The sequence below is a fragment of the Benincasa hispida genome, chromosome 10 (assembly GCF_027475165.1).
Source record: "Benincasa hispida cultivar pf3 chromosome 10, pf3_genome.v1.1, whole genome shotgun sequence".
Lineage (NCBI taxonomy): Eukaryota > Viridiplantae > Streptophyta > Magnoliopsida > Cucurbitales > Cucurbitaceae > Benincasa > Benincasa hispida.
In genome coordinates, this window is record NC_143487.1 from 5,245,898 (window position 1) to 5,273,839 (window position 27,942).

The 27,942-nt window shown below is 36.1% G+C and overlaps 1 protein-coding gene across 4 annotated transcripts; it reads right to left on the bottom strand.

Annotated features, from left to right (window-relative positions):
• Window positions 1-128: 128 nt before the first annotated feature.
• CHR5 (chromatin remodeling 5) lies at window positions 129-27,757 on the bottom strand. 4 transcript variants are annotated; one of them, XM_090305940.1, is made up of 31 exons: window positions 27,287-27,757; window positions 25,631-26,364; window positions 25,410-25,477; window positions 23,815-24,252; window positions 23,084-23,308; window positions 22,863-22,946; window positions 22,057-22,116; window positions 21,869-21,972; window positions 19,865-19,916; window positions 13,306-13,369; window positions 12,157-12,250; window positions 11,828-11,915; window positions 11,609-11,743; window positions 10,890-11,078; window positions 10,735-10,802; window positions 9,295-9,388; window positions 9,085-9,209; window positions 8,882-8,945; window positions 8,515-8,727; window positions 7,238-7,480; window positions 7,044-7,154; window positions 6,811-6,897; window positions 6,435-6,617; window positions 6,090-6,170; window positions 5,692-5,925; window positions 3,375-3,530; window positions 3,083-3,260; window positions 2,818-2,999; window positions 1,664-2,011; window positions 1,487-1,580; window positions 129-1,264 (listed from the first exon to the last, which is right to left on the bottom strand). In XM_090305940.1, exons 2-31 carry the CDS (start codon window positions 26,358-26,360, stop codon window positions 780-782), a joined length of 5,277 nt encoding a protein of 1,758 aa, XP_090162066.1. In that variant the 5' UTR covers window positions 26,361-26,364; window positions 27,287-27,757; the 3' UTR covers window positions 129-779. The 4 variants fall into 4 exon arrangements, with proteins under 4 accessions (XP_090162066.1, XP_090162067.1, XP_090162065.1 ...); XM_090305941.1 differs by having other exon boundaries at window positions 25,410-25,474; window positions 25,631-26,417; window positions 27,287-27,754; XM_090305939.1 differs by having other exon boundaries at window positions 25,631-26,417; window positions 27,287-27,754.
• Between the last annotated feature and the right edge of the window lie 185 nt (window positions 27,758-27,942).

Genomic DNA, 27,942 nt, shown 5'->3' on the forward strand with positions numbered 1-27,942 from the left:
TATGTTTCCTTGTCACACAAGAGAGAGTAACCACCTGCTAATTGTTACTCAACTAGGCTGCTGTCCTTTTGCAACTGATATGATCCAATCAGAGAAAATCTTGTAGGGACAAAACAAAAAACATTTCATTAGCTTGCAATATCTCATTTGCCTGCTTTCCATTTACCAAATGGTAAAATTTGTTGGACATGTCGATGTTTCTAAAAAACAAGAGTTTTAAAGGGAGGGAAAATTCAATGGTACATTTGAAGAATCTCATTGAACTACATTTTCTTATGGACAAATGAGGAAACAAATTGCACTATTGTAGCCAAAAAGGAAAAAAAATGATAAAATTTTCTGAAATAACTGATAATGTACAATTCTGGGTGAACATTGTATGTATAGGACTACCCTCGTGAACTTGTGAGCCAAACGAGCGAGAAGTAGATCCCTTCCGATTTTTAGCTATATACGAAGAAATTACTCGAACTCAACTCGCAAAGATGCCTCAAGCCTTCAATATAATGTAGAACCTTTTCGAAATTCCTCGGCAATCAATGGGGTCAGCATCAAAAAAATCCCATTTTTATGTTTTTTTTCCGCAGATTTAACGTTCTAGGGTCAGCCACATAACACTAATAGAGGCCTGCAGCTATTTATTCCCATGGTGGAAAAAGAACCAGAGAATTATATACCGCTGCAGTGGTGAACGGGACCAGGTCAAAGCTGAAATCCTTCTCTCGGATCAGCTCCCTCCTCCCACACTGCATAAGAGGCTTACTTGGTCCTCCAAATCTTCAACCTTGTCTCACAGGAAAACTAGTTTGACGGATCCTATAAGGCCGCTCATTAGCAAACCTCCTGTTCTCAGTTGGTGCTGCCCCAAGAATCCCCAATGAGTTCGGATCTGGTATCCGACCGCCGTTACTCATGGGTCTATCAGGTGGACAAGGCACTTGGTATTCATTATCTGCATCTCCCCCTCTTCTTCGTCGTTTCCATGCTTCAAATTTCTCGGTTTCGACCCCCTTCTGAACTGGTTCAGATATTTGGAAGGAAGTATTAGTTTTGTTCCCCCGTACCCTCGGAAGATGACGTGGTAAGGGTCCAAAATGAGAGGAGTCCCCATCCCTGCCCATAAGAGCAGACCCAGTACCATTGATGTAGGATGGACCTGCTCCCACTTCTTTTTCCTGCTTGAGTTTTGAATAAATTTGATGAAGTCTCTCCCCAGATAAATTTGAAAAGGTGGAGACATAATTCCACAATCGCATAGTCATCCCTGCAAATAATATCGAACCGGTTAGATTTCATTGCTTCAGAAAAACACAAAATTAGTCAGTCCACAGTATCTTGCACTCTGATAGATTACGATCATAAGTATTTCAAAGTGAAAATTATAGCCGGTTAAGAATATAAGTTACAGGTGACAGGTGACGAGCATATAGAAAAAAAGAATATCACAAATACAAATGATAACATAATTATACTCAAGGGCACATACTATCTTGTTTATATGGTTCCTCCTCATGATCAAGAACAACTTGATCTATCCTTCGTCCCAGAAGCTGCAAATAATTGCGAATTTTTGAAAGCACCTGAGGGAAAAGGAAAATAAAAATTTTAAAATATTGTTTCATAAGACAGAAGGGTTCAGAATTCAGAACCAAAATAACGGGACCTTTTCCTTTGGGAGTTTGGCACTAGTTGTCTGTAACCTTTGAAGTCGTTCTAGAGTTTTAATTTCATCAGCCATGACATCTTCACACCATTCCATCCACTTAACTTCCTTAAAATGCTCATATACTTCTTCATTGTCAGACATTTCACCCTCCTCCTTCACGAGGTTCTCGACTCTCTGTGGTTTAGAAGTTCGGTCCCTCAATTTTACGTTAACCTTGGGAGAACCTGGTTTCCCCTTTCTTTCTATGCCACGTGATGTCGAAGCTTTTGGAATATTTTCCCTATCCTTCTTTGCAGTCTTGCGACCAGCTTTAGAATTCAGACTTTTACCGAGGGCAGCAAGTTCCTGGTCAAAAAATTTGTGGAAAGCATCATCTGTAAATCATGAAATGTCTGGAGTAGGAATTAAGAACCCAAAAAAAACAAACAAACAATATATGAGCTCACACGAAGAAACCACTCAAACTACAGTGAGCTCGAACATACACCAGTAACCAAGGACACACATGAAGTTGAAAATACCAATACAAAATTAATAACTTAGGCTCCATTTGGCAACCACCATTTCATTTTTCATTTTTTGTTTTTGAAAATTAAGCTCATTTTTCAATTTCTTAGGATGGTTTTTAGTTAAAAACCAAGATCATTAATTGTCCAATCTATTTTTTAATTTTAATACATGCAATCCTTGCGACACCATAGAATATATAATCATATTCATTTTTACATAATTCTTCCTACAGTATTTTTTATCTTCTTTGTAAATCTTTTGAGCTAAACTTTGGGGTGGTGTCCAAACCAAACAGAGTGAACTACAATAAAGCTTTCCAGTTAAAAATTAAAGTAGGAAAACTATCATTTTAAAGAAGCTGTATACTTTTGTACCAGTAAAGATAAAGAGCATGAAACCAAACTAAATCTAAAAAAACCCTTCACATCAAAGGTTTCAGAAAAAGTCTAGTTGATAGCAAGCCATAATGATTTCTCACACCATGTTTATAGAACATGAAACAAAATAAAATCCAAAATGAAAGCTCTAAGTAGGTCAAATAGTTCAGAAAATGGTAGAAAATACTACTAGCTTTGCAAGTTTATTTATTAACTTGGATATGCAAACCATCAATTTAAAATAAGCATCCGTATAGCACTTACCATCTCCAGAAGCGCATTAGCGCGATCTCTCAAATTTGGAGCACGTGGAAGAAAGGTCTCATGATGTTGAAGTTCCACTGGAGCAATCTTTTTCATTAGACCGAGTTTTTCGTCCAATCTGATCTTTTCCCAATTACCAAAACCATGGTAGTGTACTCCCAAAAGTAATCTTGCATCATCAACTTAGAATAAAGAAATATATGTATTAGCAGAAAATAATATAAATGGAGGGAGGAGAGTATAAGGAGGACAACCGAATACTTACTTTGGTTCCAACCACAACCTTTTGACCAATTTGAAGGTTTCAGGTGCATCAAGGCACGAAATTGTTTAATAGGATCTTCATAGCGGCTAATTCGTTTTGCTAGAAGTTGAAGTTCTTCAACTCGGTTGAGGAGCTCATTAGCTTTCACTAGCACACCAAAGAAATCTAACATAGGTCCCTAGAGAAATTATTCAAACTTTTAACAACCAGCAAGTCCCCTCAGGTAAACCAAATTGCAATTCGTCTTGGGCAACCAGAAGAGGAATTCATGTTTTATATAATCTAAACAAACCTTTGGGTCTGTTGATCCTGATTCAACAGCGTCTCGACAGCCATCAATTAAAGCATTGAATAGTTCGATTTGCTCTTCAGGCTTAGCTGCCCCAACTGCACCACCAACCTCACCAGCTATCAAGCTAATTTGACTCTCATTCCCAAATTTCATAACCTGATTTTATGTTGTAGCAGAAAATCAAGCAGTGTGAACAAAGATCAAACATGTCAAAGTTCAGTAGAATAATATTCCAAAGAACAGAAGACAGCAATTAGTAATTATCGAAGAATTAAAAATCAATAACATTAGTCGCATGTGAGCCATTTATCAATAAAAAATTTGAGTGTTGATGCTGGGATTGGAAGATGGAAATTTCCTCTCCAACATAAGTAGTAGCACACCCGTATTCCTAATGTCTTAATTAAATGATGGTGCAGCTACTTCAAGGAGTTTATTGTTAGTCTGGTCTAGCCAAGGAGTCTCAAATCCATGTTGGAGGAATTTCTTCCTCCTTCCCCCTTTTGGGATAAGGGCAGCATGCTCTAATTTACTTTTTGCGATATTTTGTAGGTCTTTTGGGAAAAAGAACAATAAAGTTTGTAAAGGGGTCAAAAAATCTGAAGAATTTGCGGACTCTTACTATCTTTCATGCCTCTCATAATTTTTTGTAATTACCCTTTGTCTTATTTAGCTTGACTCGAGCCCATTCCTATGTTAGTTGAGCTCCTCTTCGGATGGTTTTTAATGTAAACTTGGCATTTTACCAAAAATATAAATAAATAAATGTTGGAAGAACTATGAAAAATGTCTAGTGAAAAAATAAGAACTTTTTATCATTTAAAAAATTATTGACCATTCTATTAGGAACCAAGGTAGTACGGGTTACCTTTGTCCCACATCGGTTAGAATGAGATGACCAATGTGGTACTTAAGTGGTTTAGCTCTCACCTCAATAGCTGGTTTTTGAGGTGTGGTACTCCAAGGTGCTTAAGTACCAAAAAATGGTATCAAAGCTGGTTGTCAGTGTTCCGGAGAAGAGCACAAACGGAGGATTCTGATCAGGTGTTTTCAAGTGAAGTACAGTTGGTCTAGCCGTCAGGATGTCGGCTTTCTAGGAACGGGGTATTGTTAGGAACCAAGGTAGTAGAGGTTACCCTCACATTGGTTAGAATGGGATGATCAATGTGGTACTTAAGTGGCTTGACTCTCCCACCTCAATAACTGGCTTTTGGGGTGTGATTTTCCAAGGTGCTTAACTACTTAATACATTCTAAGATTTTGGTATCATTCATTCCAACCGACCGATAGACCAACTTTTCATAGCACTTTAAAGAAAAAGATGGTCGGGTGCAGGCTGCAATAGAAGACACAATGCACATGTAGTTTTGGACTCCAATAAAAGGTCATGATTAAAAAAAATAAATTTATTTATTTCTTTTCTTTTCTCTCTCTTTTCCCCTTACCCTCACCACCAAATGCTCCCCTTTCTCTTAGCTTCTCTTTCTCTCTCCCTCCCTTTCTCTTTTCCCTTCATCACCTTAACATTTTTCATCACTCTGTTTTGTGATTATATTTGTTGCTTCATCAACGCTTCACCTCAACAAGTGGTATGCTCTATACATGGTCGGTTTGGTTCTCATCACTCTCTCTTCTTCTCTCTTTTCCCTTTCTTCTCCCTCAACATTTCTCTCTATCTCCCTCAACGTTTATCTTGTTGCAATTTGGAACCATCGTTTGATAGGGATCTTGTATATCCTTTGGATTATTTCACTCATCAATGACATTGTTTCTTATAATTTTTTAAATTATTAATAATAAATAAATAAATAGAACCATTTCTCTCCGTTCCTTCTTTCTCCCTCAATGATTTCCCTTATCTCACCCTCAGCTTTCAGCATCCCAAAACCGACAAAACAAATCAACCAACCACGTCTCCACTCGGCCGTTTTCATGGAGCATCCCAGAATCGTCCACCTCCGACCAACCGAAACCAACATGTCAGTGGTTAGCATCCGTTTTTCATGAAAACGGACTCCAACAGACCGAAGTACACCCCCACTTTTCAGTGCATATGCTATGCTGTAGAAGTAATCCAGTCGGACATTTTTAGACAAGTGATGGCTTATAGCATCCAATTAGAAGTGAGTGTAACATGGCCCACAAAATTGGTAGATAAAGGTAACAACAAATAAAGATAGAAAAAATTTTCATCTGGTCAAACAATATGAAGAATCATATCATGCACGTCAAATTAATGGCACAACTGACGATCATTATTAATCCAACTGCATGCTTTAATCCCAAAAAGGGGAAAGGAAAAAACACAGAACCTTACCACACGATAAAAACGTAATGCATCTCTTTTAGACAAATTCCCACAAGACCACCTTCTCACTTGAGCAGATGCACCTTCAATCATTGGTGCTGAAGGAACAGAAACATCAGCTTTACGGCGTTTATGAACCCTCTCCACAGGCCCAGATCCTTTCTTTCTTTTACCACTATTCTCATGCTGATTGGCCTCTGCATAGCTCTTTGTATTCCTGGCTGCACGAGGAGCTAGAGCTTCCTAAAATAAACGAAAGTAAAATGGATGGATGAGTGCTAGTTGGTATAAAAATCAAGAAATCAATATGCAAAATAATTTTAAATACTAGTTGGAATAAAATTTATAGTGGCACGGAAGATCTTCAGGTTCAAAACTAAAATTAACAGTGTAGTACAGATTCATACTTCAGCCTGAGACACAGCTTCTGGTTTTATCCAACGACTCCAGAAACTTCCATCATCTTCAGCACTACAAAAGTTAGCAACCTGTTCATTCATAACCACCAAGACCCCCCCCCCCCCCCCCAAAAAAAAAAAAAAAAGAACAAAAGAAAAGAGAGATGATCAGTCAAAAAGGTAAGTCAAACAATCAGAACAAGCAGAATGAGATACAGTGGCCGCATTTATGCCTTGCTATCCATACTACTCTTCACCATCTATATGCAAACATCACTAGCATAATAACCACTAGAAATAAAAACAGAAACAACAAAAAAGACATCACCACCATAATATCATTCATTATCTTGCCTTGAAAGCACTCAGCAATTCATGCCCTTCCTCTCCTCCAGCTTCTTTCTCTTCGACCTTCTCTGCCCTTTCAAGAATCTCATCAATATCCATACTTTGAAGCCGTTTCTTACTATCTTCATCATTCTTGTCCTCCTTGAAAAGTTCCTCAGCCCCAAATCTTAAGATCGCTGATAGCTCATTCTGCAGAGCATAAAACTCAGAGATGTTAGATAGTTTTTTTGTCAGAGAGATAAATAATCTTAAAAAGCCAGTGGAGACATCCAGAAAAAAAGGGAGTCTCACACAATTTTCATTACTCCAAATAATTCAGGCTTCCACAATTTTCAAGTTTTTCAATAAAGCAACTACAGTGGTTTTGCAACACCATTCTTACTTTATCAAAACCAATGCCTTTTTTGGCTTCTTTCTTCTCCAATCTACCCTCCGCATTTAATTTTTGGATCACCAGATGGTCAAGAACCTATAAAGCACAGAAATATTGAGACCAAACAGAAACAAAATCCTAAAATAAAATATAAGTTTCATCAACAGATATACACGTAGATTGAATGCAAATCTAAGTGTCAGAATCATGCTTAACAAGTATTTTTTTTTTTTTAATAGTACCATCTTCTTCTTCGCTCGCTCCAAGATATCTTCCTCAACACTACTGCTTGTAACAAATCTGTATATATTAACTACTTCCTGTTGTCCAATTCGGTGAGCTCTACTCATCGCCTACAACAAAGTAGAGAAGGGAGCCAATTTGTAAAAAGAAACCTCTCAAGAAAGACGACTAAAAAATGGAGTCAAAACTCAACCTGTAAGTCATTTTGTGGGTTCCAGTCTGAATCAAATATGATAACTGTATCTGCTGTTGCAAGGTTTATACCTAAGCCACCAGCTCGAGTTGAAAGAAGGAAGCAAAAGTCATCACTACCAGGTGCGTTGAAATGATCCATCGCCTGCTGCCGAAACTCGGCCTTTGTACTTCCATCAAGCCTCTGAAATTGGAATCCTCTGTATGACATGTAGTTAGCCAGAATATCGAGCATTCTAACCATCTGCAACACACCATCATAATCACTATATTATCTGCACGAAAAGCTACAACAGCATAATCTCGATTAAGCTGTATTTGTACATAGAATAAGGTTCACCAAAACTGCAGTGAAGTGAAGGGTGGTTTAAAAAGAAAATTCAATAAACAGACATTCCTTTGAGGCCAGATGACAAGGGAATCTTCAGGAAACTTTGCTGTAGGGAGGAGAAAAGATGGCAGTACCCAATGATATCCTTGCAAATCGAAAGACTATCTCTATATAAGTGCATAGAAAATTAGAGGTAACAGAGCTCGGAACCGGGACAAAACAACTGTTACTAACTTTCAACTCAACTCCCTACAGAAGTTTGTCGCTTCTCATTGACTAAAAGTTTGACCCTTCAGTGTTTTTTAAAAAAAATTCAATTGGAGTTCCCCTTCCCACCTAATCAAATAATCCATAGCATTCAATGCTCCAGAACGTATGCTATAAGAGGCCATAATTTTTAAAAGAAGAGGATGGCACTAAGGTCTAGCTATAAGAACTTTTCCTTTTGGTGATTATTGTTGAAAATGAAATAGAAGAATATTTGATGATGGCAAAATCTATGCAACAAACAATGATTAGAATATCCAAAATCTTTGAAAGGGATACTAAATTTACAAAAGCAGCAGCGTTCAATAAGAGTTTGAGTGGCTAAATGCATGAAACTGAAAGTATATCAAAGTGTAAACATCTAGATTACACCGCAGAATACATCTAATAAATTTTCAGCTCCCATGACTTGAAACAGATACATCCCCAAGAGTCACAAGCTGATTAAACTGTTATGTCAAACTGTAAACATGCAAGATTACACAACAGAATACATCCACAAAAATTTGAGCTCCCATGACTAGATACAAATCCAAGAGTTGCAAGCTGATTAAACTGTCATATCTTGTACCAATAAATAACCCCCTATCAACAGAAGGTTGAATTAAATCAAAGGCAACAACAGTAATAATACTTCGGGGAAACAAATTCAACTAGCATTCAGAAATTTATGACCTGACCTGTGAAAAAATCAGAACCCGATGCTTCGTTTCATGCAGCCTCATTAATAACTTATCAAGTATAACTAGCTTCCCGCTGCTCCAGATGATTCTATCCAGCTTGCTGCTATCATTTGAGTCAAAGTCCCCACCATAACCATGATCTGCACTTTCGAACAGAAAGGGGTGATTGCAGCATTTCTTTAACTCCACCACAATATTCAAAAGAGAAACCTGGAAAAAAAATATATAATTTTCAAGTAATTTAAAATCCTGTAAGTCCAATCAATGTTAATAACAAATAAAACACTTGAATACGATCAATACTGACAAACAGAATAAACCATGCTAACAATGAACCCAATAAGTAAATGAAATAGGTTGCTACCTGATTCCCACGAACTCCTTTGTTTAAATCATGAAAGTTGCGTTCTAAAATCCATTTGTAATATCTAAAAACAGAAAACCAAGTATCAAACATTGTACATCAATTTCTATAATTGAAAATATTACTTTAAGCCCAACTTTTTGTAATTTTATTAAAGAACTGATTTTCTGTTTCCTTTCAATATGTGAGTGTGCATTACTTACTGTTTCTGAAGCGGAGACATCTCTACCCTAAGAATACGCTCAATCTTAGGAGGCAAAGACTTCTCAACATCCTTTATAACACGACGCAGGATGTGAGGCTTCAGTTCCATGTGAAGATTAGCAAGCTACAAAAAAAATCAAAATCACGAAGGATCAGGTGAAAGCAACATCCTCAAAGTGAAACAGAGTATTCGTAGAATAGAATATTACCTCAATCTCATCGAAAGAACTAAGGTTCTTGTAATTATGAATAAAATCATCCTTACTCTTGAACTTATCAGGATCAAGAAAGTGAAGCAGAGCCCTGTGTGAGGCAAAACGGATAAACAATCTTACAATTGAACACGTACAGAAGAAACTGAATTTAATACTAATGAGCATTCCAATTGAAAAAAACGGTAGTAGTTCCTTTTTTCCGATATTACAAAAATGGCATTACACAGATAAGGTAAACATGCCACATTTAGATGATTAACCAGCCGACTCTCAAACCATACTACACAGGAAGTTAGCAGTTACCAATCAAACTAAGAATAATGTAATGTTGCAGGAGACTACATGAAAGGGTAATTAACATGAATACATAAAGTGAAACTGAATTCCAAAAAAATGTATTCATATACTTGTTTCTTGAAAAATCACAGTACAAAACAAACAAAAAGTTATTACTGAAGTTTATGAATGAGAAACAAGTAGAGAATATCTTTTTACAAGGTAGAATAAGAAATAACTTCTTTGTCAATTTAAAATAGGCACAATATTGTGCATGGACCAAACCAAAGACAAGCAAAAAAGTTCTTCCTATCGTCGTGATGTGAGAATAGTCACTTGGACTACAGCTTATTCGCATGTTAACATGTTTTCTGCAAAATCACAGCACCAACATGGCAGAAACACATCTTTTAACAAAAGTATGTTCTAAACACATTTAAAAAAACTTTTGCACATTTCAATACTTTCTGAGTTACAAACTTAACATTTTAAATATCATATGTAAATAATGTGGCAAAACATTCATCTCTAAAAAGCATAACAAATTGCATGTTTCTAATGGCATGGTATTACGACAAAAGTTTTGGAGAAAATTATAGCTAAATATATATATTACTGAATAACTCAGTATGATAGAACAAATAAATATTTAAAATCGAATCAATCAATTCAAAGTTAGTTAGTTTCTCTTATATATGCTTTTGTCCCTATTGGAATTTTTTTTTTATGAGAACTATAACTTTTTAAAAAAATTGATAAGAATGAAATGCCTAACACACAAGTTTAAGTGTTCAAATGTCAGATATAGACATGTTAGTGAAACTAAAAGTATCCAACATTCATAATCACGTGCATGTGAATACAAAGCACAAATGCACACACTAGTCTTAAATAAACCATAGAAGGTTCAATATTCCTTAAGAAGTTAAATAAAAGGTCTGATATAACACATGAAACCATACGGTACCATAACCAACCAAAGCACACTCCAGGCAAAAACAAGAGAAAAAGATTAACTGCACTGCACGGCAATGAGGCAGCCTTCAATGCCGGAAAACAATCATCTTTGGCATACATATGATAACAAATAGAATAAATAACGAACTGAACATAAATATGACGAACATCAATATTAAGAAGTAGAAAATCAAATAATACCATAGCTCTTCCACGCTGTTTTGTAATGGAGTACCAGTAATGAGCAATTTATTTTTTGTGCTGAATTCCTGAAAACCCAGCAAGTATCACACATCAGTAATACATCAAACAAGTATGACATTAGAAAGTTGCAATAATTCAAAATATTAACATACCGAAAGGGTTGTATACAACTGTGCCTCACTATTCTTTAATCTATGAGCTTCATCAACCATCAAATAATTCCACTTAATCTTTGAAAGAACAGCACGGTCCTTTAGAACTACTTCATACGTAGTTAACAATGCATTAAACTTTATCGGTCTGCCAGTTCTTTTATTTTCAAATTCATGCTGTTGACAAACCTGCAACCAAATAATTACAGGCAAGAGTAGAAATTACGAAGAGAATAACAAAACAAATAAAAGCTTGAACATCAGATAGATTTAAAATATATATAGAGAGAGAGACAGAGAGACAGAGAGAGAGAGAGAGAGATCTTAGCACAGAACCTTCCCATTATCTTGTTTTCAATTTTATAACCAATAACTTCATTCCCAGTAAAATAAGCATATAGTAGAAATATTTTCATCAAATATGTTACATCGCCAATAAACCCAAAAGCCTAAGTTGATGTGGTAAATTTAATTATACCAATACTTCCACACCTCTCACTTGTGGTCTTAGCATTTGTAGAAGCCCAAAATGTAGAAATCAACAATATTGGAAAGGAAATGACCAACTCAAAAGTTTAAGTAGTTGCACAAACTAAACTTTATTGTTTTGATGTACCAACTAACTCAAAAGCTTATGTTAATGTGCTAAAATAAATTTAATTATATCAATACTCCACAACCAACACCATTTAGATAAAGTTCTAGAAAAGGTAACTTGCCTCTCTGCTTGCACGGGTACCAACATAGACAATAACATTCATATCAGGCAGCCACTTCCTAAATTCTTTAGCCCAGTTTGACAGGGTGGATAGTGGTACAACAACAAGAAATGGACCGTAGATTTGTTGGGCATTCTGTCAAAATATATATATATATATATTAGTCCTCAAGATTAATCTACCAGAAATACTTACAAAACCACTGACGAGAAAGTCCACCTGTAGAAAGCCAAGCATGGAAACAGACTGAACAGTTTTCCCAAGACCCATTTCATCAGCTAAAATTACATTAGTATCATTTCTCCAACTACAAACATGAAAAAAAAGACCAATTACATAACTATCAAAAAAAATATAGTCAAAGAAATAAATGAGACTGGAGAGCAGCCGTCTTGTATGCAACTGAACAGCACCAACTTACCAACCCCTTCTAGACCATTCTAAGTATATATTTAACTAAAGTTGAACATTTTAAAACAGAAAATAGAAAACCAAAATAAACAGATCTAACGTGCAATTAAAATAATAAATAAATAAACAAATAGTACCTGTTAACAAGAAAATTCAAACCCTCGAGCTGATAATCTCGAAGCTTGCCTCCCTTCAACCACTCAGGCTGTTCATCAAGTTTCCTTAAACTCACTAGAAATCAGAAAAGCTATAATATTAAAGTATGCTAACTATACATAGAGAATAAAGGAAGACAAGAATTTACTCTATGGAAAAGGAAAGTAGAGGCCAAACAGAGATAAACCACCAGTACCATTTCATATATACACGATTAGCATCTAAGCAACACTACAAATCAATATTTTAAAAGGCTATCAAGGCTAACACCTTGAGTCCCGATTGAGATAACACTCTAACTTTTAGCCTCAAAACTTATGTCTTCTTAGTTCTTTTGACGATGAAAAGCTTACGCCTCTATGAAAATAGATTGAGACTTAAAGCATCTACCCCTCATATAATAACTAAAAAAGTAAAATTAATTTACCTCATTCTTCAGAAAATGTAAATAAATAAATAAAGGTTCGAGTCATAATAATTTGAACTACTACTAGGATGTTAAATATATCCTTTTAAATTTTTTGCTTAAACGGAAATTGGCCTTGGTGATTTTTTTTATACGTTTATATACCTATTATGTTTTTTTATAATAGAGGATTTCATTGATGGAATGAAATTAATGGTTAACTAGTATTATCTTTCCGGTTTCCTAACAGCTAAAATAAATCTTCACTCATTCAAAACTATGCATACTCATTTTATTGTTTATTATTTTCTCATTAACCACAGGCAATAAAATGAAATAATCTCTAGTGTAAAACGTATCATATAATTTTCAGGGCTCTTTTGTTTTGTTTTTTTTTTTTTTTTTTTTTTGATAAGAGCTCTTTTGTAATCTTTATTCTTTTTGTGGTCCCCACATGGACCATAGTTTTATGTGTCCACCTCTTATACTTGTCTTAACTCTCTTAATGAAAGCTGATTGTTCATAAAACATTTATTATAAATATATATGTATAACAAGATACCTACGATTTGATTTCTAATCCTCCACAACTATGGCTTTGTAATTCCATCAACAAATAAAACCTTGTTTCTTACATAAATATGCGTATGTAGTGTAGTACATAAAATCCATGTGTCAAAAGTTAGTTATAAGTAAGATTTCATGACATCAAGTTACCACGGACCTTTGCTCTTCTTACGCTGAAGATCAACTGATTTCCCTTGCACAGATATTGCAGCTTCACGAGCCTGCTCAAATTATGGAAACAGGAAAAAATGCATCAACCAGCTTCGACAATACAAACATGATTGGAAAAATTAAGCACAACGATTGAACAAACTAACTAATACAAAGATGTCTATCTTAATTTGGTCTCTCTTTTTAATGAAGAAATCGACGAATAAATGAAAGAATAAACGTAGAAAGTACAAAAACAGAAACGCTTGTAATAAAAGCAGTCAAAAACAAAGAACAATAAGCTAACAAACTATAAAATTACCAAGAACAAAACAAAAAATGGGGGGTGGGAGGCTCCATTTCAGAAGGATGAGAGATGAAGGATACTCGGAAATTTTTTTAAAACAATTTATCACAAAGCCATTCACGGCTAATTTGAATAAACACATAGATCTACCCCAGCTTTGGCGCACTGGGAATTATTTATGTGAAAAAATAATTTTTTTAGTCAAAATTTAGCAAGTGATAGAAAGAAAATAATTTGTTAAATGTAAAATATTATAATGGAAAACATTTAGGGTGTGTTTGACAACCCAGGAGAGTTGGGTTGAGTTGGTATTTTTTTACCAACTCAATATTTGACAACCAACTTTAAATATTGGTGGGGTTGAGTTGGTTATTTTACCAACTCACCCCAACTCATCCTAACTCTCCTCAATTCTCTCTTCCTCTAATGTTTTTAATGGTTCCACCCATCGGTCTCCGTTGGTAATTACCGCTACCACTCCGGCAACATACTCTGATGACCACCTTTAGACGGCCAACTCCGAGCTCCGGCAACCACCTCCGACGACACTCCGGCAACCAATTCTGACAACCACCTTGGTACACAACAACTCTGACTTCCACATTTGCACAACCAACTTCGACGAAGAACATCGTGCACCAACCACCTCCGATAACAACTCTAGCGACTAACTCCAACGACTACCTTTGCACAAGCAACTTCGGCGACATACTCTGACTACCACCTTCGTGTGCCCAACTTCAATGACCATTGATAAAAATAAAACGGTGGGCTTAATTATCCACCATTTTATCACTCTCACTCTCACCCGTTCTCCCACACGTTTTCATTACTCTCCCAACTCCCTCGATTACTTTGTCATTTCTCTCTCTCTCCTGCATCTCTTCACATTTACTCTCCTTCTCTCATCTTCTCTCTTCTTTCGCCGTCTGGTTTGTCTTTCTCATTTTCTCTCTTCTTTCTCTATCTGGCTCGTATGAGTTTTATTTTTCCTTTTCTTTCTCAACTTCTCCTTTCTCTTTTCTTATTTTCTTTCTATGGTTATTCTTTTAGATCTAACATTCTTCTTCTATTTCATTTTTTTCTTAGATCTAAAAAATATTACATGCAACGTCCTATTATTATTTCACTGAACAAAAGTTTAACAATATATTTTAAACAACCTATCCTTGATGTTTTCAAATATTACATACTTCTAATGAAATAGTGGAATTTAAAATCATGGCTCAAGTTTTTTTTAAAAAAGAAGATAGTTTGTACACTAATGCAACATAATAGTGGAAAAAATAGACATCAATGTTTCTAAAATCATTCCACCAATTTTAAAAAGGTAAATCCATATTCCACAAAATTAGTCAAAAACTCAAAAAAGACTATCTAATAGTTGGTTTTATGATTTTAATTGTAAAATTTTGGTTTTTTTAAGATTAATATTTAAGTGTCGCCCCTTCTACCTAAAACAATGCCAATAATTTCATTTGATGGCATTAATCCTTTCAGTTCTTTTTAGATTTTATGGTAATTAATGATTAAGCTGAGATTTTGAATGGAATAATCACTTCTACTTGAGTGTTTAAAAAATTGAATTCAAAATTCTATGTTTTGTATATGAATACTTTATAGAGAATTTGTTATGTTTCGAGAATGGAAAAGAATTTGAAGTTGTTTTGTTTTTGTCTTAGAAAAGTTAGGAAAATACGTGTATAGTTGAAAATTAAAATCAACAATAGCAACAAAAAAAAAAAAAAAAAAAAAAAAAAAAAAAAAAAAAAAAAAAAAAAAAAAAAAATCATTTACAAAAATAGCACTAGATACCCCAACTCAAACACAACTCTGCCCCCAAACACAAACAATAATTACCAACTTAACTCAACTCTGTACACCAAACACAGACAATGTAACTCTCCAGATAATAATTACCAACTCAACTTTCTGCTTTTATTGCACGTCAAACGCCCCTATTGAAAATACGAGCATTATTGCCCGTGTTTTATCAAATCGTCTGAAGAGGGTTCTTCCTTTCACCATTGTTGCCAATCAACTTGCTTTTGTAGCTAACAGACAGATTCTTGATGCATCTTTGATGGCTAATGAGCTTATTGATGATTGAACCAAGAGGAATAAACCTGGGGTTATTTTAAAACTGGACCTTGAGAATGCCTTTGATACGATTGATTGGGATTTTCTTGATTCTATTCTTCAGATAAAAGGATTTGGTTTTCGTTGGCACACTTGGATTAGAGATTTCATTACTAGTACGAATTATTCCATCATTATTAATGGCCGCCCCCGTGGCAAGATTATTCCCTCACGTGGAATAAGACAGGGCGACCCTCTCTCTCCCTTCTTATTTAAACTTGTTGTTGATTGTTTGAATCGTCTTCTTGACCATAGCTCCGCGTTGGGTCTTACAGTTGCTCATCCTATTGGTCACTCGGATTTTTCTCTGAATCACTTATAGTTTGCTGATGATACTTTATTGTTCTCTACTACTGATAGATCTACTTTACAGAACTTGTTTGACATTATCCACATTTTTTAATGTGCATCAAGGCTCAAAATCAATCTTGCTAAGAGTGAGCTCCTTGGAAATTTTTTTTTGAACAAGAAACAAACCACTTCATTAAGATAATGAAAGCTATTACAAGTGAAAGAAAGGAAACAAACACTAAAACAAAACATAACAAGGATCAGCAAGTGCACCAGGATATCTCAAATAAGTTGACACCTCCGTAACACTCTCGTCATCTCCTAACTCTTAAAGCAACGAGGCTTAAACATAGAACAAAGCTGAAAGAAACCATGCCTGATACAAAGACTTACATCAGATGTGGAACTGAAAGATAAACTTAAAGCCAAAAACTAAGCAATTACAAAATCATGAAAGCGGGAAAATGAAGGCATTCCAATTGAGATTGATGTCTTGAAGGAGAAATCTTTAAATTCTTTGGCGAGGGAGCACCTTGGGATTCATGTTTCAAACTCTGAATTTGATTGGTTGTTAACGTTCTTTTGGTTGCAAAAGAGGTTTCTAGCCTACATCTTATCTGGGGCTTCCTTTGGGTGGCAATTCTAAGTCTGTTTTGTTTTGGCAGTCTGTGGTTGAAAGAATTAAGCATAAGCTCCATAATTGAAAGTATGCTTATATATCGAAAGGGGGCCATCACACTCTCATTCAAGCACTCTCTCTAGCCTTCCAAACTTATTATTTGTCTTTGTTTCAGCCCCCTCATCTGTTATTGGTTGTCTTGATAAGTTGGTTAGAGATTTCTTTTAGGAAGGTTCTCGTGGTGATGGTAGCTTACATAATGTGAACGGGGTGGTTTCTCAACGTCCTCGATTATTGGGTGGTCTTGGCATTGGAAATTTTAAACATCGAGACTTTGCTTTTCTTGCCAAATGGACTTGGAGATTTTTATCTGAGCATGATGCTTTATGGAGGAAACTTATGGTTGCTAAGTATTATTCCACTTATTGTGTTTGGCCCTTGCCTATTTTTGGTAGTTCTTCCAAAACTCCTTGGAGGTACATTTGTGCATTTGCTGATCAGATTGTCAATCGGATTAGACATCGTATTGGTGATGGTTCCTCTACGTCTTTCTAGCATGACTCTTGACTCGGTTGTGGTGTCCTTGCCAACACTTACCCAAGGCTTTTTCGATTGGTGCAACACCCTAAGGTTATTGTTGCTGATACTTGAAGCTCTTCTTCATCTGCTTGGAATTTGAATTTACGTCGTAATCTTATTCTTACTGAATTGGAGATTGATGAATGGGTTTCATTATCCCTTCATCTCGCATCTGTCCGCTTTCGTTCCTCCCCTGATACTTGGTCGTGCCTCTTGATCCTTTTATGAGCTTTACTGTTAAATCTCTTATGACTGATTTGGTGGGTGATATAGATTCGGTTTTGACTGATCTTTATTCAGTGATTTGGAAGGATAGATACCCCAAGAGAATTAAAATCTTTCTTTCGTAGCTCAATTGGAGTGCCATCAATACAGTTGATCGTTTGCAACATCGCATGTCATATATGTCTCTTTCTCCCTCTTGATGTCATATGTGTCATAAGCATGCGGAATTGCCGGTTCATCTTTTTTTCCATTGTTCCTTTGCTACTAGCTTTTGGGATCTTCTCTTGCCTGCTTTTGGTTGGTCTTTCACTTGTCCTAATAATATTTCTGATGCTTTGGCCTCCGTATTTGTGGGTCATCCTTTTGGTGGTTCTACGCAGGTGATTTGGTTGGCCTTCATTCGTGCGTTCCTATAGTGCTGATGGGGTGAAAGAAATGGAAGAGTTTTTAATGATACTTGTTCTTCTCGTGCTCGGTTTTTTTAACTTGTTTTGTCTACTGCTTTTTCTTGGTGCAAATTAAAACACCCTTTCACTCACTTCAGTTTATCTTTTTTAGTCAGCAAATGGCGATCTTTATTGCAATTTGCTCGGGGTTCTCCCCTTATTCTCATCAATTAATTGTTTCTTTTACCAAAAAAAAATCTAGACTTAAAATTTGAAGTGTATTAAGACATTATTTTATAAATAGGAGTATAGCCTAATTACATGATACTGAAACTTGATAATATCAACTACTAGACATCATACTATAATTCTCCAAAATACCCCTTGGCTTGTAAATATTTTGAGCTAATAACCATCTTTTTATGTCAAAACAAGTTTGATATTTTTAAATTAAATTATAATTCCATTTCATCACTAGTAACAAATTAATCCTTGTGCTTCCATTTACTTCATTTTGGCCCCTACATTTCTTAGTCTGTATCATTGATAATACACTTGACTAATAATGTAAGCTGACCTGGCTCCACATAAAAGCTGACATGACAATTTGATATTATATGTCCACGGTTCCACATGTAGAAGGAAAACTCAAGTGGCATCATACCAGCTTCCACATGGTGCCATGTCAGCTTTTAATGGAATTAAATCCATATGTTAGAATGTAGGGACTAGAATAATCGAAATGGAAGTATAAGATCAAACATTGACATAGTACAAGAAATACAGCTACTATTACACAATTTGACCATCACTGTGCACTAAGAAATACATCAAACGTGTCCTTAATTCTCTGGCTTGCAACAGAAGACTACAACCCAGTCCGAAGAATATGACCAACAAGCTTGTACCTTCTTATAAAAAAGTTAATAATCAAAATTAATAATAATCTCGCAAGAGTTGAAAATAAAAACCTCCTCTATTTGTCTCATACATCAATTTACCACAACACCCATTTCTTAGGTAACTCATGTGGGTGTAAAAGTTTTGTGACCTTTGGATGAGTTTTGGAAAGTGCAAACTCCTAAAGTGATACTTTTTCTTTGGATGAGCCATGGGAAGTGCAAACTCCCAACATTTTTATGAAGAGAGGTTGCTGCCCAGTGTTTTTAAATGTCCAAGGTGCACTAAGGCACAATAGCTCTCTGGAGCCTAGACACAAGGTGCACAAAAAGGCGCGGGCTTTTTTTTTATGAGGCGCACCATATATAAAAATATTACATTAAAAAGAGAGAGTATAATTGAAGTGGAAATATGGAAAAAATGACCCCAAACACAAGAAATTTTGCATTTAGGTTTGGTAAACTTGATTCTTTTAATTAATAAAGAAGGAAAACCTTAATTATTACTATTTTTAAGAATAATTGAAAAAACCCTTGGCTTTGATCCTTGGGGCTTCACAAAAGGCGTGTCTTATTTTGTGATCCAAGGTGAGACGCCAGACTTGCATCTTGGACCTAGGCGTGCGCTTGAGAGGGCTTTAAAACACTGTTGCTGCCAACCGAAATCATTTCCCTTGTACATTATGCCTTTTAATTTCATATTTGGGACAGAAGCAAGAACGAACAATTTCTTGGCTTTGGCGTAGCACTTAGTTTGACTGCCAAGACTCATAAGAACAATCTTTTCTATATAAATGTCCATACATGGTAGAAGGTTTGGGGAATGCTGGAATTTAGCTGGGCTTTGGAGCACCTTGACCAGGGAACCCAAGGAAGTTTTTACGATTACTAGTGGTGGGGGGATGGGAGGAAAGTACTGCAATGAACGGCTCTAAGTTTGGGCCAGAGCTCACTAGTACTTTCAATATTCTTAATGAAACTATTTAATACCTATTTAGAAAATTTCATGAAGTCAACCACCTAAAACATAAGACATCAGTAGATAGGCAGTACCGTACAATTGGCATAAAATTAATATTTTAAATCAACAATAAGAAAGCAAAATGCAAATAGCTAAATACCTTGTACTCGTCGATAGCATCTTGCGCAAATGAAATATCTACATCCTTTTCCCTAACATCAAATTTAACGAAATAACATTAAGCAAAAAGGATTTGCAATAGAGGTGGAATTAATACATGGGGAAAAAAGATAGCTAACTTCACAAGAAACAATTGGTTTCATTGAGAAAAGAAAGAATACAATGCAGACAAAAAAAACCAAGTCCACAAAAACTCTGCTAAAGAAAGGGGTTCTAGCTGAGTAAAATGTTGCCTAGAGAATAATTACAAAAAGTATTTGAAACCGAATCCCAAAAAGAAACATGAAACATCACCAAGGACCAAACACCACTAGGGTCCTCTACACACCTCAAAACACTTTGTTGTTTCTCTCTCCCAAAGATCCAACAACAAGGCATACACCCTTGCAAACCACAAGAAGCAACTTTCACAATATCAAACTCCTAAAAAGAAACAATTCCAGACAGCCCCAGCGAACTAACAGCTTCAAAGAAGGTGATCCATGTCTTCCTCTACCTTTTGACAAAGAATACAACGAAAAGAGCCCATTAACATGTGCCTCTTTCTCGAAAACCCATCCCAAGTGTTCACACGGTCAAGTAAAACTTGTCAGGTAAAGAATTTGACTTTCTTTAAAATCTTAGTCTTCCACAAACATCCCCCAGGTCTAAAATTAAACTCAAGCAAAGACAAAAGAGAGGCGACCTGCCGGAACAACAAACAACAAAAGCCAAAGGAGAAAGACATAGAGATCCCCAACCAAGCCAAAGAAATCAGAGATTATATGACTTTTAAAGGAAGATAAATGATATAAACGAGGAAACACATAGTAGAGAGGCATGTCCCCCACCCACTCGTATCCCCAAAAATACGTTTTTGTTCCTTCCTCCACTATGCAACGAATAAGATGGGAGAAGGAAAAGAGCTTAGAAGAAAAAATGTTTCCAGAGATTCTAGTATGCGCCTTTAACCCCTTTGGACAACCATTTAAAAAGATGGGATCATACTTGCTTGCAATAATCCCAACACCACAAAGATTAAGGCTCAAGGGAGAACCACCCAAGCCATTTAGCCAAAAGGGCTTTGTTGCGTAACCTTATATTCTCATTCTCTAACCCTCCCTGAGATCACCCAACAGCCTCTCAACTAACCAAATGGGAACCTTTCCCTTCATCCATCCCTTCCAATCTCTATACTCTTGCAAACCAGCCTAGAAGCTCGAAAAAGAGATACAATAAATTTCAACACCGTCCTAATCAGAGAAGACCTTCCAACTTATTAAATTTAAAAAACAAAAAAAACAAAACAAACAAGAAAAACAATCAAACAAACAAACCAATAAAAAAAACCCTTCTTCCAATCGGCAAATATCTTTCTGATCTTATCAACTATTGGATCCCAAAAAGAGATGGCCCTCAGATTTCCACCAAGAGGAAGGCCAATTGATCCTTGTATCCAACTTCAGAACCAACCTCCTCTACCCAGCTTTTGATCCCAATTGATAACCAAACTTTAACATTTGCTCCCATTAATCTTAAGCCCACATATTGCCTCAAAGAACCCCAACATATGGTAGGAAAGATTCTTTAGAGCAGAAGAAAACCATATCATCGGCAAAGACATGGCCACCTCCTCATCACCAACCTTAAAAGGGCTCGATAATATTGCCTTCAGCCCCCTGTTTATGAGTCTAAATCAAGATATCCACAAGTAAGAACAAGAAAGGGAATAAAGAGCCCCTGTCTTAAACCTGGAAGCCTTTATCAAACCCTTCGGTGCTCCATTTAAAAGGATCGAATAATTCACATTTCTAACACAACTCCACATCCATGTCCTCCATTTATACCCAAAGCCTTTTTTCTCCAACACCTTATCATATAGCATTTCTTTTCTTCTTTTTTCAAGGAGATAATTCTCTAAGCTCGCTCATAAATTATAAAAGGGGAGAAAAATAGTTTATGAACTCATTCAGAAATTCATTAGAAAAATATTGATTCTTGTTACCAAGTTGCTTCGGCGTAAGACAATCCTTGCCACTTTACCAAATACTCTGGCACTACATCACCTGAACCATCTTTGCTGATACGGTCAGCAATAATTCTCTCCACCTACGAATCCACAGTTAAATCTGATTACTAAAAGTTTTAAGCAAAAGCCTAAAAACAATAACGAATAGAGTTCAACAATGTAACCTGACTATTTTGCTTGATGAGATCCAAATCCATTTCCTTACTGACATCATAGACCTCGATCTGTAGACATATTAGCAAACAATGAATAAGATGCCTTATCAAAAGTTGTGATGAACTTCTTGGTGAATAAAAAATTGCTTCACATAGAAGAAGCACATCATCGAGGCTATTTCACCCTGAATCAACAATCCATCATCATAGTTTTTTTCACTTACAAAATTTTGTTTTACCATAATTTGACACAGAAAAGTTATTGTTAATTCCCTAAAATATACTACTAGTATATAGTAGATAGTTAGAATAGATAGATAAAAATAAATAAAGGAGTAAATGCCTAAGTGACTGAGCGAAAGAAAGTTTCCACTAATACCAAAATGAAGGTAAGCAATGCAATAATGCACACTACAAAAATAGCTTGAAAACAAATTTTAAGATTTATGATACTGCTCTCAGATGATCAATGAAATAGTTTCTTGTCCCAAAAAGACATAGATTGTGTTACCAATCATTAAAATAGCTATTAAAATGTACTATTTTAACAAAATAAATAATTAAAATAGCTATTAAAATGTACTATTATAACAAAATAAACCATAGAAAATGTGTCATTGCAAGATTTGCCTTCAGACAACTTAGATGACGGCTCATATGCTGCAAGTGTGCATGTATGCTTGTGTTCAAAGATTATCATACATGTTATTTTCAAAGGCTTCCATTGGTAAAGCACTTCGTGAATATTCAGAGTACTCTTACGTCAATGACAATTTGCACTAATCAATTTTATTACAGTATCAAGCAAAAATTACCTCCTCACGGGAGACACTCTTCCTGTACCTTATTTCCTCCATGACCTTTTTAGTGTAGTTTAAAACCTTCTTAAAACCACTAAGCTGCAAGAAAAATGTGTTTAATGCCAGTGGAAATAATAAGAAGTTAGCTAAAGACAAAGACCCGTTTCAACAAGAGAACATTCTTTAGATGAAACGATACAAAACAAAACAAACCAAAAAAACATTCAGAAACATACATATTGTAGTTCAGAGAATGGTTTCCATTGACAGTGTAAATGCGACTGGCCTTTCCATTTTATCAAAAATTCCACCTCATTCCAATCCGGTTCAGAATCAAATGAATGACTAGACAGAACGGGATCTATTGATCTGTTATTTCTTATAGCAACTTCAGCAGTGCCTTTTGGCTGGTGCCAGAGAACTTTTTCAATGGCATCACCATCTTCCTCCTCGAGTTCCTCCTAAAAGCACGTATGACAAAGATATTGAAAGAGTAAATTAGCGAACCAAACTAATACGTGAGACGAGCCTTTAAATAGGCCTCAAAAAAACCTATATGGCCATTTTAAAAACACATACAACTGGTTGAACCAATACCCAACCCTGCTAAACCAGACCGTAGTAACAAAAGATAATGACGAGGTAACAACAAATGAACTAAAAATAAATAGGAATGTGGGTAAAGATATGAATACATACCAAACAAGAATCAAAAAATCAACATCAACAATCACAAGCTACATAAAAGTAGTACAGCTTGTTGCAATCCAGCAAAGGAGCAACCCCAAAATAGTACGATACTTGTTATAATTTTTGAAGAAATAGAAACTTTGTATCAAAAAGACCAGCAAACATGCAGAAAAAGAATCATAGTTCAGAACCATATACATGGTAAACAAAACATTATTTCAGAAACTATAAGAATATATCTGCCAGCCTCTATATAAATTGAAAAGTGCAGGCACACCTTTTGGGACTTTTTCTTTTTGCCCTCATCAAATTCTTCACTTTCTTCACTTTCAACATATGAAACTTTTCGAACTGACCTACTAGAAGTTCTGACCTCATTTCTTCGTCCTGAAACACCTGTTGTTACAGAATAACGACCACTATTCTTGCGAAGGTGAGTACCAGATTTCCCTGAACTTTTAAAACCCTCAATGCTATCACTGGCAGAATCCTCCATTGATGATTCATCCTCTTCGTATGAAAATTTCCCTTTTCTTTGTCGAATAGATGATTGGTATGCTCTACGTTCACCGGTAGATTTTACATTGCGTCCTCCTTTACCCCGTTGCTTTCCCCTGCCTTTCTTTCCATAATTAGGTCCATCATCATCAGAAATCTCTAAATCGTCATCACTCCCATCATCTTCCTCATAATCTTCACCATCCCAGTCTTTATCCTGTAATCAAAAAGACACTAAATTAGCATCCAATGGGCAGAAAGATGGTAATGTCAGGTCATAATTAGGAAGTACCAGACAGAACCATCATATATTTACTGCATAACGGAAAAATGTGGAGAGAAGAGACTACATTTCTAGAAATATATACACATACACACACATCTACAACCATAATGGGGAAGAAGAAGAAAATCCCTTTCAGAGAAAAACAAGTGGTAGAGAGACCTGTAAGGGTAGAGATTGACAAGGGAATGATGAAAAGAAAACCCAAGGAATGAAATTGTTAGGAACCAAGGTAGTATGGGATACCTTTATCCCACATTGGTTAGAATGGGATGACTAACATGGTACTTAAGTGGCTTGGCTCTCCCACCCCAATAGCTAGCTTTTGGGGTGTGGTTCTCCAAGGTACTTAAAGTATCTAACAATGGTATCAGAGCCGGTTGTCGGCGTTCCGTAGTGGAACCGGCGGAGGGTTCTAACCGAGTGTGTGGCTGAGTGAAGTATCGTCAGAGTAGTTGCGAGACGTCGACTTTCTGGAGATGGGGTATTGTTAGGAACCAAGGTAGTATGGGATACTTTTGTCCCACATTGGTCAGAATGAGATGACTCATGTGGTACTTAAATGGCTTGGCTCTCCCACCCACCCCAATAGCTAGCTTTTGGGGTGTGGATCTCCAAGGTACTTAAGTACCTAACAGAAATTCATCCAGAAGCATCAATGAAGAGGAAGCAACAAAATACTGACTAATAAAGAGAAGAAAAAAGAAATCAGTCAAGATATTGTTTATATAGGGAAAATCCTAGATAGAAAATTGATGCTGGCAGAAAGTTGGAGACAGAATCTTTCAGAGCTTAGCTTAAATTTTTTATTTTACGTTAAGATTACAGGGCTTCATACTCATCACAACTTTGTTCCATAACATGAAGAGTTTGATTTATATATGAGCAGTTTTGATTCACTTTTTCTTTGCCATCATGTACTTTATAAATTTATTCAATTTCATACAAACAACATTAATAACAGAGAAATGAAAGGAGGGAAGAATACACAAATATATGGAAGTATGGTTCCTGAAAGGAAGGAAGGAAAAAAATTACATCATGAAATCCAGCAGACAAAAAGTTGTTGAACAATACATGCAAATACCTACCTTTTTCACTGAACGGCCACTTCCAACGCCATATTCAGGTTCGAAGTCCACATCGTCAGGGTCATCTTCTGCAAGCACCCACGGATATTAAATTTAGCTAATACGATGAAGTCAAATTCAGATTGATAGAAGAGTAGGAAAAAAGTGCAGCCAAATGCCAGCCAATTAAAATTAAAGAAGCATGGTAAACAGTTCAAAAATAATCCTACTGGAAAAGGTACCTTCTTCCTCATCCTCTTCATAATCAGCATCATCATTATGGTCTTCATCATCTCCATCGTCGTCATCTTCATCGTTCACAACTCTAGAATTTCTTCGCATGTGATTGTTGTTGGCATTAACAGAATGCAACTGTGACCTATTTGACTTCACTGAGTTATGAAACCCCCTGTACACAAGGGAATCACTCTGCTCATCTCCATCTTGCTCGTAATATTCATCTGACAACACCCCATCTTCTGCAGGGACATCGGTATACCTTCTTTGACCTTTAACCTCTTTTGGTTGGTCGTCATCTTCAAATTCTGAACCTCCATCCTTCTCATTGGATATATTATCCTCTGATCCTTCCCCGGTTCTATTGTCAGACTCACTCTTAGACTCCTGCGCAGAATCAGAACCTCCATGGATCATAGGTTGGCAGTCCTTCCAAAATGTTGAACCCCACCTTCTACCCACTGCCGTTCTTCTTCCAGAATTCTGTAAGTTTGACATTCTCATAGCAATACCATCATCTGCAGCTGGCTCATTTTGAAACCTACTGGAATCATCTACCTGACCTCCACTGTGATAGGGTGCATCCATGTTCATAGTAAATTCTTTTTCTGTACCCATGTCTTCCTCGTCATTTCCTGCAGAGGTGTGAGTTCTATCGCTAACTTGTCCCTGGCCTTTATCTTCCAATACACCATGAGAAACTGGTTCGTTTGAATGATTCCTAAAAAAGGCCATTCTTCTACATGGAATAAAACACCTCAACTTAGTGCTGGTGAAAAAGAAGCTTGTATCCTGAAAGTTGAAGGCTACACTTAATACTATCTCAATCGAAGTGGAAAGTAATAAACTAGAAAAATTAAGCTGTTCCTTAGTAAAGGACAAGTATTCAAAATCATAAATATATGCCGTATCAGGAAGATAGGGAATTATGAATGGTGAAGTAGAAATGCAGCAATACTGAAAGCGGGAACGTGAACCTCAAAAGAAAAAAGTTCGAGAAAGATACTAGTATCAAACAAGCTTCGTCCGCACCATCCTGAAAAGTTTATTGTACTTTCCGATTCAAAACTCTCAAAACCCATTTGATGACTTAACTTACATCATACATTCAACAAACCAGCTTCGAGTATCTTTTGTTTACTAGCCTTTCCGAGCAGAAAACAGTTCGGGTGAACTTACAGCAATTATTTCAAACGAAGGGTGAATTAATTAAGCAAATGTAAAGAATTGAACTACAGGGGTTAGTCTGAATCAGCTCCTATTCGTATTACTTCTTTTATGCAAAATCCAAATGAGTAACGAAGCCCAATGAGTGTACAAACGAGGCTCGAGACTAAGCAATTCGTTCATCAATCAGAAAGAACATTCCTTCATGGAATTCAAAACACATGAATATCCGGAACGGAGACAATTTCAAATAACGCGGAAAACTAATGCTAAAACATACTGCAAACGGCAATTTTCAGATCAACAATCTAATTCCGAAAATCAAATATTTTGAAGGCTAAAACCCCTCGAAACCCCAAAAAAAAAAGCCTAGCATTCAAACGAACTCCCAATCCACAATCAGAAACTTTAAAAAACGCTTAGAAATTACGGCGGAATGAACGATCGGGAGGAAGAGGGGAAAAGATGATCGAAAAGAAAAGAAAGTCCCTCACCTTCAAGAGGTAAGCAGAAGAGAGAATGAAGTTTGACTAATCAAGATGGAAATAACGCAGAAGGTAAGAGTTATCCTATTCCTATCGACGGCGCCAATTGTAAGTCGCCGGAACTGAATCGGCGACAAGGCGAACAATGAGGAATTGAATCGGCTTGGGTTATCGGGTTTGGGAGGGAAAAAACGAAAGAAATTCAAAAAGGTCGTCGACGACGACGGTGGCGGCGGCGGTGGCGGCTGAGATGCGCCAGGTGGCAACGTTAACAACAGATTTAGGAGGAAGAAGAAGATGAAAAAGAGTGAAATTCTATTTCGTTTAACCTTCCTCTCGTTTTTTCTTTTTTCCTCTTGTTTTTTCTTTTTTTTTTTCCCCCCTCTTTTGTGGTTGATTTAACGAGGGATTGTTTCCGAGAGAGGTAGGTGTTTATGAAAAAGGATGAATTAAGAATTCGGAGATAATTGAGGGGATGTCATGGGGGGTGCCCTGAGGGGTTTCTTTTTTCTTTTTTCTTTTTTCTTTTTTTTTCCTCTTTATTTCCTTTTTTTCATTTTTAACTCTCTTTTTTTTTTCCCTTCTTCTTCTTCTTTTCCTTTTCTTTTTAATTTTTTCTTTGGTGTTTAGATGCTCTGGATTTCCATTATCTTTGTGGTTATTTA

Excerpts from the sequence above, each read along its gene's own strand:
- CHR5 (XM_090305940.1), bottom strand. The coding sequence starts at position 26,360 with ATGGCCTTTTTTAGGAATCATTCAAACGAACCAGTTTCTCATGGTGTA. Across the intron at positions 9,389-10,734 it reads AACAGCGTGGAAGAGCTATG|GGCTCTGCTTCACTTTCTTG; the intron begins GTATTATTTGAT and ends TGCCTCACACAG. Across the intron at positions 1,581-1,663 it reads CCAAACTCCCAAAGGAAAAG|GTGCTTTCAAAAATTCGCAA; the intron begins GTCCCGTTATTT and ends CTTTTCCCTCAG.